Source organism: Mastigoproctus giganteus, chromosome 2 (assembly GCF_048544385.1).
Source record: "Mastigoproctus giganteus isolate SK-2022 chromosome 2, ASM4854438v1, whole genome shotgun sequence".
Lineage (NCBI taxonomy): Eukaryota > Metazoa > Arthropoda > Arachnida > Uropygi > Thelyphonidae > Mastigoproctus > Mastigoproctus giganteus.
In genome coordinates this window covers 112,746,694-112,756,777 of record NC_143576.1, presented here as the reverse complement: position 1 = coordinate 112,756,777, position 10,084 = coordinate 112,746,694, and the positions used below count along the sequence as shown (strand labels likewise).

The 10,084-nt window shown below is 41.6% G+C and overlaps 1 protein-coding gene across 2 annotated transcripts in view; it reads left to right on the top strand.

Moving 5' to 3' along the window:
* Window positions 1-1,685: 1,685 nt before the first annotated feature.
* The window catches only part of LOC150089500 (uridine-cytidine kinase 2-B-like), a 241,168-nt gene continuing 232,769 nt past the window's right edge, over window positions 1,686-10,084 (top strand). For both annotated transcript variants that reach the window (XR_016546671.1, XM_090368627.1), the window contains exon 1: window positions 1,686-1,845. Coding sequence is in view for 1 of the 2 variants with exons in the window: in XM_090368627.1 (XP_090224753.1) it covers window positions 1,738-1,845 (108 nt within the window). In the remaining variant the exon portion in view is untranslated. The remainder of the gene's footprint in view (window positions 1,846-10,084) is intronic.

Genomic DNA, 10,084 nt, shown 5'->3' with positions numbered 1-10,084 from the left:
TTGGGGGTTGGCGCTGTGTTTCTTGACAATCAAGTGAAACTCTGGCGTTGATGTGGGCCCCTGAGAGCTTGATGGGTCCCTCAATTTAGTTTCTTCGACGGCATCTACACTGTCCAAACTCTCATATAGGCCAATAACAATGCTGAGTTGTCGCCTGATTTCCTCACATTCCTTACATCGCGCACACACACAACACACAAAGACATTCACCTTGGCAATATCATGTCCCATACTTGACTGTCCACAAACATCAAACAATCAGTGCACTTTAAAAGGCTGTGATCCAGAGGGCAACTGCCCCTTTTATTTCTCCCCTGAGCCACAACACTCGCATTAGCTTGAGCCTTTTGCTTTTCTTTTCTTGTCTGCGTCATGATTTCAATTCAATTTCAATAAAATTTCAATTTCAGTACAAAAGTACTGAAATTTCAGTACAGTTCAGTTTCAGTACACTTGGATATATTTGGCTCTGTTCATGCATCATACACCCTCCCGTATACCGAAGATACCGAATCCCGTATACCGAAGATTTCTGCGCGTCTGATAAGAGAATTTCTGGTTGGAAGACTCTTCATTAAAATGAGTGTACAATCGTAAGTGGATTGCTATTCCTCGAACCAAAAGTCACTGCGCTTTTTCGGCACTGGTTAATTCACTATTTTGTTGGTGCTACACTGTCAAACAGACAGTTTCAAATGGAGGCCATTACACTAGCGCAGTGGCTATAGTCCCAACCCTCTCGCCGCAGGTTGGAAAAGGCCCGAGTTCGACTCCTGTGTTTGACGAAAGGGACTTTTCTGAGCTCTTTTCACCCTGTTGCTGAGTTCCTTGCTCCCTTTGCCCCCACCAATGAAAATTGGTTTTCCCCAGAAAATTAGAAAACCGACCAGTAACAAACGAAATTCACAAACACAGTATACACGGGGTAATGAGGTAATTCTCTATTTGGTTGGTTGTGTGCTTGTTTGTTGGTTGTAAGATTTTAAGCGCATCAGAAAATATGGACGTATTGGGCTGTAAATTTCTCTTCTTATGGTGGATTTACTGTGTAATGGGTGATACCCATAAACCCAAGTTTTATGGATAAATAATCATGCTATTATCGCCTGTGGTCGGCTAACTCAGCCAATTTGCGGAAAAATCCACATTAAAGTTGCTCACATTATTGACGGGATTCATTCTCGGCTATATTTGCAAGCGGTGTCTGCAGGACGAAAGGGAAAAATATATTGCTCTTTATTTAAAATACATCCCATTTTCCATTTTAAGTAAATGTTGAAAGTGTAGTTAAAAAAAAAGAAAATTTGAAAGTAACTTAGTTACTTTTCACGATATCTCTGAATTTAATAAGGTTTTCCCTCTCTCTCTTACCTAAATTTATGCACCACTGACCTAACTTGGTTTTCAAAAATAACTTGCCACGTTTGAATTTTGGACCTCTCAGTCATAAACAGAGGGCATAAAGTCGTCGAATCCCCCTGTAAGAGAAGAAAAATGAATTAAAAAAAACTGTCCTCTCTGAAACAATATAAATGGCTGCTCTAATCTGAACATAGCCTTTTCGCGAGTTTCTGAGTGGGACACAGTGGGCTAAAAAATATTATAATTTGTTCTACTATAGACAATTTTCTGCATCGACAAAGTTTCTCATTGAAAGAGGCCGCTGTTCTTTGTGGTACAAACAATGCCATGTTGTAAACGCTTCCCACGTTGTTTTAGGAACTAGTGAAGTTCGAAATGGCAACCAGAAGTAGAAGTAATTCCAAAACCTATAATGGATTGAATGGCTTTGAAACCCGAACACCTTTTTTGATTGGCGTAGCTGGAGGAACGGCATCTGGAAAGGTAAGATAGCCGAGCAATATCGATATTTTGTGTTCAACGATGGCTTAACATGAGTGAAATATAAAAGCGGAAGCCTTTATGCTTTACTCAATGTAATAGTAATAGAAGCATGTGATGCAAGAGAGCAAGTGTATGAGCTTATGTAAGCATCAGCCAAAAAAAAAAAAAAAAAAAAAAATTTCACACAACCATTTCCCCCAAATGTTTGCCCAGTTCCTCCTTGAATTTATTTAAGCTATCAACTTCCACAACGACAGATGGAAGTTTGTTCCAGCAATTAACCACCCGCTGTCTAAAGGCAAATTTTGGCACATATATATTCTACAACTGGCTTTCCCCAATTTGATTTATGACCCCCTAGGTTCATAATCTGAGTAAGTGGAAGAATCCCATCAGAATTCAGCGTGCTCAACCGTTATACACCTCAGTCAGATCACGTCGCAGGTGCATAGCCTCCAGCCGCTGCAATTTGCAGAATTTAAGCCTCTCTTGGTAAGATGATCCTTTCATTCTCATCACCAATCTTGTTGCCCTTCTCAGTACACACTCAAGCAAATTTACATCCTAAAATGAGGCCTCCAGACCTGTACGCAGTGCTCAAGGCATGGCCTGACCATTGCCTTATACAGAGCAACAATCACCTCCTTTTCCCTGCTAGCAAAATTCCTGTATATCATTGACAAAACCCCATGACCTGCCCTTGCAGCCTGTCTGCATTGCTCAGAAAACTTCATATCCGACTGCACAATTACTCCCAGAGCTTTTTTATTTTCTGCCACCCTGAGTGTAGTACCACACAGTTGGTACATTTCTCTGGGGGATACTTCTACCCATGTGCAGTATTAGCATTAGTAGAGGCACATGATGCAAGAAAGCAAGCTTATTCAGCATCAGCCAAAAAAAAAAAAAAAAAAAAACACACACCACTCCCATTTCACCCCTCCGTTCGTTCGAAATACCTGTCCAGTTGAGCTTTAAATTTGTTCAGGCTATCAACTTCAACAACAAGTGATGGAAGTCGGTTCCACCAACCAACCACCCGCTGGCCAAAGGCAAATTTCCGCACATCTATCCGACATCCGTCCTTCCTCAATTTGAATTTATTCCCTCTGAGGTGATTATTCTGAGCAAGAGGAAGAATCCCATTGGCATTGAGCATGCTGAAACCATTCAAAGCCTTATACACCTCTATCAGATCACCTCGCCGGTGCCTAGTCTCCAGACTCTGTAATTTGCAAAACTTAAGCCTTTCTTCGTAAGAGCAACCCTTTGTTCCATTCACTAATCTTGTTGCCCTTCTCTGTACCCGTTCCAGCAGCCCTACATCCTTCTTGAAATGAGGCCTCCAGACCTGTATACAGTACTCAAGATGTGGCCTAACCATTGCCTTATACAAGGGAATAATCACCTCCTTATCCCTGCTAGAAAAAGTCCTGTATATCATTGACAAGACACCATGAGCCACTCTTGCAGCTCGTCTGCACTGCTCAGAGAACTTCGTATCTGCCTGCACAATTACCCCCAGGTCCTTTTCATTCTCCACCACTGTCAGTGTAGTACCGCAGAGTTGATACGTTGCTCTGGGGTTACTGTTTCCCATATGTAGTACTTTACATTTGTCAATGTTAAACTTCATTTGCCACCTCTCAGCCCATCTGCTCAACCTTTCCAGATCCTGTTGCAGCAGCATAGCGTCAGTAGTGTCCTTAACAACCCTGCCAACCTTTGTATCATCTGCAAACTTGGACATTAAACTTGATATCCCATCATCAATATCATTCATAAACACCGAAAACAACAACGGACCCAACACTGAACCCTGAGGAACTCCACTAATAACATTAGTCCACGTTGAGCAGTGTCCATTGATTACCACTCTCTGTCTTCTGCCACTCAACCATCCCCTTATCCATAGCAGCAATTTGCCTCCAATGCCACACTGCTCCAATTTGTGCAGCAGTCTCATAGATTGACAGTAGCCACTGGCAGAGGTGAAAGAGATTCTTGCACTGCTTCTATTAGAATGAGCAGAAGCCTGAAAAACAAGATGCATGGTATTTCAGAGACTGCTGGGAGCCATTGCAGTATAAGTAAACACATGGGTTGTGTTAGAGTAGCTAAGAATAGAAACAGGTGCAGGTATACTTGCGTGTACACCTATGCTAGGAGTTTAGTAAATAAATTTGATGAATTTGAGGTATTGCTCAAAACGTCGAAGGCAGATATCGTTGGGATATCAGACATGTGGTGTCACACAGATATAAGGGATGCGGAACTGCAATTTGGGGAGTACAACGTCTACAGAAAGGATAGACAGGATAGGAAGGGGGGAGGTGTTATGCTATTAGTTAAGAAACACATAAAAACCAAGGAAGTGAAGCCAGTCGACATCGCTGGACAGTGCAGTGTGGAGTCAGTTTGGTGTGACATAAACATTGGGAGATCAAAATTGAGAGTAGGAGTGTGCTATAGGCCTAATGACTATGATGAGTATAATAAGGAACTGTACAGGGAAATAGAGTGGGCCAGTAAATCAGAGTGTCTTATAATGGGAGATTTTAATTTCCCAGATATTGACTGGATTTTGGGGGCTGGTTACTCACACACTAGCAGGGCTTTTGTGGATTTATTGGATGATTGTTTTCTACATCAGCATGTTCGGGAGGCAACTAGAGGGAGTAATACTCTTGATTTGACTATCAGCAGTGATTCTTCATGCATTAAGAATCTGCAGATAAATGAACCACTAGGTGGCAGTGATCACAGTGTGCTGAAGTGGGATTTACTCAAAGAGGTAACTACCATTAGGGGTAAAGGAAAGGGTTATTGCTTCCGTAAAGGCGACTACGATGGACTGAGACAGTATTTAAATTCTATACAGTGGGACCAACTGATGATGTTACCAACACCAAATTCAAAATGGGAAGCATTCAAAGAACTTTTCTTGGAAGCTACTAGGCTTTACATACCAACTAAGAAATATTGTTCAAGGTTTAGGCCAAAATGGATGTCAGATGAACTAATGAGGCATATGGCAGAGAAGAAAAATGCATGGGATACATACAAATTAACACATGACACAGAAGCCTATGATAGATACAAGTTGATATGCAACCAAGTTACAAAGGAGGTTAGGCAGGCGAAGGCAGATTACGAGAAATCCTTGGCAAGGGATGCAAAGAAAAACAGCAAAGAGTTCTTTACTTATGTAAACTCTAGAAGGAAGGGGATGAATCAGATTGGTCCACTGGATATTGATGGATCAAGTGTTGATGATCCTGCTCAGGTAGCTAACAAACTAAATGAATATTTTGCATCGACATTCACACATGAGGAGTTATTCAGCGAGGGGAATGCCAGAGGTGTATTCAACTCTAGCAGTAAGCTACAGAATCTTGAAATAAATGGGAGTAAAGTGGAGGAGAAACTGTTGAAGATAAACACAAGAAAGGCACCCGGGGTGGATGGGATCTATCCAGTTATATTAAAGAGGCAGCAAAGGAAGTAAGCAAACCCTTAGCCATAATTATGAGAGCTTCCTTGGACTCAGGGGAGGTACCCATAGACTGGAAATGTGCAAATGTGACCCCAATTCACAAAGGAGGATCAAAGGCTGACACAAGTAATTATAGACCTGTGAGCTTAACTTCTGTTCCAGGAAAATTAATGGAGGCACTGGTTAAAGAAGCACTGCAGGATCATTTAGACAAGACTTCAGTTATAGCTCAGACACAGCATGGTTTTGTTAAGGGGATGTCTTGCCTGACCAACTTGATTGGATACTATGATGCAGTCACAAAAGAACTGGATGCAGGGAATAACTTTGATATTATATACTTGGATCTTAGAAAGACTTTTGATACTGTTGCACATGGAAGACTGCTACACAAATTGGAGCAGTGTGACATTGGAGGCAAATTGCTGCTATGGATAAAGGGGTGGTTGAGGGGGAGAAGACAGAGAGTGGTAATCAATGGACACTGCTCATCGTGGACTGATGTTATTAGTGGAGTCCCTCAGGGCTCAGTGTTGGGTCCATTATTGTTTTCTGTATTTATAAATGATATTGATGATGGTATATCGGGCTTAATGTCCAAGTTTGCAGACGACACAAAGGTTGGCAGGGTTGTCAAGGACACTACTGACACTATGCTGCTGCAACAGGATCTGGAAAGGTTGAACAGATGGGCTGAGAGGTGGCAAATGAAGTTTAACATTGACAAATGTAAAGTACTACACATGGGAAACAGCAACCCCAGAGCAACGTATCAACTCTGTGGTACAACACTGACAGGGGTAGAGAATGAAAGGGACTTGGGGGTGGTTGTGCAGGCAGATATGAAGTTCTCTGAGCAGTGCAGACGGACTGCAAGAGTAGCTCATGGAGTATTGTCAATGATATACAGGAATTTTTCCAGCAGGGATAAGGAGGTGATTATTCCATTGTATAAGGCGATGGTCAGGCCACACCTAGAGTACTGTATACAGGTCTGGAGGCCTCATTTCAAGAAGGATATAGAGCTGCTGGAACGAGTACAGAGAAGGGCAACAAGATTAGTGAATGGAACAAAGGGGTGCTCTTACGAAGAAAGGCTTAAGTTTTGCAAATTACAGTGTCTGGAGACTAGGCACCAGCGAGGTGATCTGATAGAGATGTATAAAGCCTTGAATGGTTTAAGCATGCTCAATGCTGATGGGATTCTTCCTCTAGCTCAGAAAAATCACCTGAGAGGGCATAAATTCAAATTGAGGAAAGACAGATGTAGGATAGACGTGCGGAAATTTGCCTTTAGCCAGCGGGTGGTTGGTTGGTGGAACAGACTTCCATCCCTTGTGGTGGAGGTTGATAGCCTAAATAAGTTTAAGGCTCAGCTGGACAGGTATTTTGAACGAACAGAGGGGTGAAGTGGAAGTGGTTTTTTTTTTTTTTTTTTTTTGGCTGATGCTGCATAAGCTTGCTTTCTTGCATCAAATGCCTCTACTAATGCTAATGCTAATGTGCAACAGTATCAAAAGCCTTTCTAAGATCCAAATATATAATATCAAAGTTATTCCCTGCATCCTGTTCTTTTGTGACTACATCATAGTATCCAATCAAATTGGTCAGGCAAGACCTGCCCTTAACAAAACCATGCTGCATCTGAGCTATAACTGAATTCTTGTCTAGATGATCCTGCAGTGCTTCTTTAACCAGTGCCTCCATTAATTTACCTGGAACAGAAGTTAACCTAACAGGTCTATAATTACTTGTGTCAGCCTTTGATCCTCCTTTGTGAATTGGGGTTACATTTGCACATCTCCAGTCTATGGGTACCTCCCCTGAGTCCAAAGAAGCTCTCATAATTATGGCTAGGGGTTTGCTTACTTCCTTTGCTGCCTCCTTTAATATAACTGGATAGATCCCATCCACCACAGGTGCCTTTTTTATGTTTATCCTCTACAATCACTCCTCCACTTTCCTCTCAGTTATTACAAAATCATCCAGCTCACTGTCAATGTTTACTTTACCTACATCATTCTCCTTCCTGAATAACTCCTCATGCGTGAATGTAGATGCAAAATACTCGTTTAGATTGTTAGCCACCTGAGCAGGATCCTAGCCTCCAAGATTAGTTCCTTGAATGCTTCCCATTTTGAGTTTGCTGTTGGTAACATCATCAGTTGGTCCCACTGTATAGAATTTAAATACAATCTCTCCTCCACTTTCCTCTCAGTTATTACAAAATCATCCAGCTCACTGTCAATGTTTACTTTAGCTACATCATTCTCCTTCCTGAATAACTCCTCATGCGTGAATGTAGATGCAAAATACTCGTTTAGATTGTTAGCCACCTGAGCAGGATCCTCAACTGTTGAACCATCAGTATCCAGTGGACCAATCTGATTCAACCCTTTCCTTCTTGAGTTTAAATATGTAAAGAACTCTTTTCTGTTTTTCTTTGCATCCTTTGCCAAGGATTTTTCGTAGTCTGCCTTTGCCTGCCTAATCTCTTTTGTGACTTGGTTACAGACCAACTTATATCTATCATAGGCTTCCATGTCACCCATTAATTTGTATGTATCGCATGCATTTTTCTTCTCTGCCACATGTCTCATTAGTTCATCTGACAACCATTTAGGCCTAAACCTTGAACAATGGCCTCCGTAGCCGAGTGGGCAGGAGCGGGAGTGCAGTAGCACACGCTCTTGAGTAGACCGGGGTTCAAGCCCCTGACTGCTGAATACGGTCAATCTGCCAACCCGCACTGGACCAGCGTGGCAGATTATGGTCCACTTTCCCTCAGCATGATTTGTTGAGGAGGCTTCCATCCTGCAGTGGGTTGATAATGGCTGCACTTTACTTTTTTTTTTTTTTACTCGAACAATGTTTCTTAGTTGGTATGTAAAGCCTGGTAGCCTCCAAGATTAGTTCCTTGAATGCTTCCCATTTTGAGTTTGCTGTTGGTAACATCATCAGTTGGTCCCACTGTATAGAATTTAAATACTGTCTCAGACCATCATAGTCGCCTTTACGAAAACAAAAACCCTTCCCTTTACCTCTGATGGTAGTTACCTCCTTGAGTAAATCCCACTTCAACACACTGTGATCACTGCCACCTAGTGGTTCATTTATCTGCAGATTCTTAATGCATGAATAATCACTACTGATAATCAGATCAAGAGTATTGCTCCCTCTTGTTGCCTCACGAACATGCTGATGTAGAAAACAATCATCCAATAAATCCACAAAAGCCTTGCTAGTGTGCGAGTGACCAACCCACAAATTCTAGTCAATATCTGGGAAATTAAAATCCCCCATTATAAGACTCTCTGATTTACTGGCCCACTCTATTTCCCTGTACAATATCTTATTATACTCATCAGAGTCATTAGGCCTATAGCACACTCCTACTCTCAATTTTGATTTCCCTATGCTTATGTCACACCAAACTGACTCGACACTGCCCTGTCCATCGATGTCGACTGGCTTCACTTCCTTGGACTTTGTGTTTCTTAACTAATAGCATAACCCCTCCTCCCTTCCTGTCCTGTCTATCCTTTCTATACACATTGTATTCCCCAAATTCCAGTTCCGCATTACTTATATCTGTGTGACACCACGTCTCTGATATCCCAACAATATCTGCCTTTGATGTTTTGAGCAATACCTCAAATTCATCAAATTTATTTACCAAACTCCTAGCATTGGTGTACACCAGGTATACATGCACCTGTTTCTATTCTTAGCTACCCTAACACAACCCATGTGTTTACTTGTACCGCAATGACTCCCAGCAGTCTCTGAAATATCCTGCATCTTGTTTTTCAGGCTTCTGCTCATTTCAATAGAAGCAGTGCAAGAATCACTTCCACCTCTGCCAGTGGCTACTGTTAATCTATTAGTCCTTGTATCCCCCCCCCCAACTAGCAGTTTTCCGACCCACCTAACACTGCCTCGATAGCATCAGCAAAAATTCTTGCACCCTTTCTATTTAAGTGTATCCCGTCCCTGTAGAAGCAATCTCTCCTGTTAACAAGTACAGTCCAGGCTGAAAAAAAATTCTACCCCTTGAGCCTTGCACAATCCCTCCAGGGCCGAATTGATCGACAAGGCTCTCATCATATACTCCCTCTTATCATGTATGGGCAGAATTGCAGACACTTTCAAATTCAACCCTAATTCACGGCTTTTTTTCAACAGTGACCTGTACTTGCTAAGTAATTCCGCCGGTCTCTTACTCTTAATATCATTAGTGCCAACGTGTACAAGTACATGTACAGATAGTTGTAAAACAGATACTTTAGTAGGTGCTGCAGTAATCCTACCAAATGCTACTGTCTCCCAAACGAATACAGCAGCTACTCACCTTGAGTTATTTGCAATATGCCTTGGTATACATTGAGAAATCCCTTTTATGGAAACAGCTTGTATTTACTGATTCACTGAGTGTAATTCCCTCCCCACCAACAAAAACACACACCCATGCATACAATATTGTGCAAAATTCAAGCTTAGCTAACGAGATGGAAAGGTAAAAAAGAAGTTAAATTCTGTTGAATCCCTGGACATTCGGGTATCCTAAGAAATGAAAGCACTGATCAGGCAGCAAAATGTCCAACAACTTCATCTTTTATCTTAACAAATTCTGTAAAATTGTCATTGTCAAATTGTGATAAAATTGTCATCAAACAGGCATACTAAAATCAATGGACGCAAATCTACCGAAGTCAGACAAGTAATAAATTACTATAAATAAAA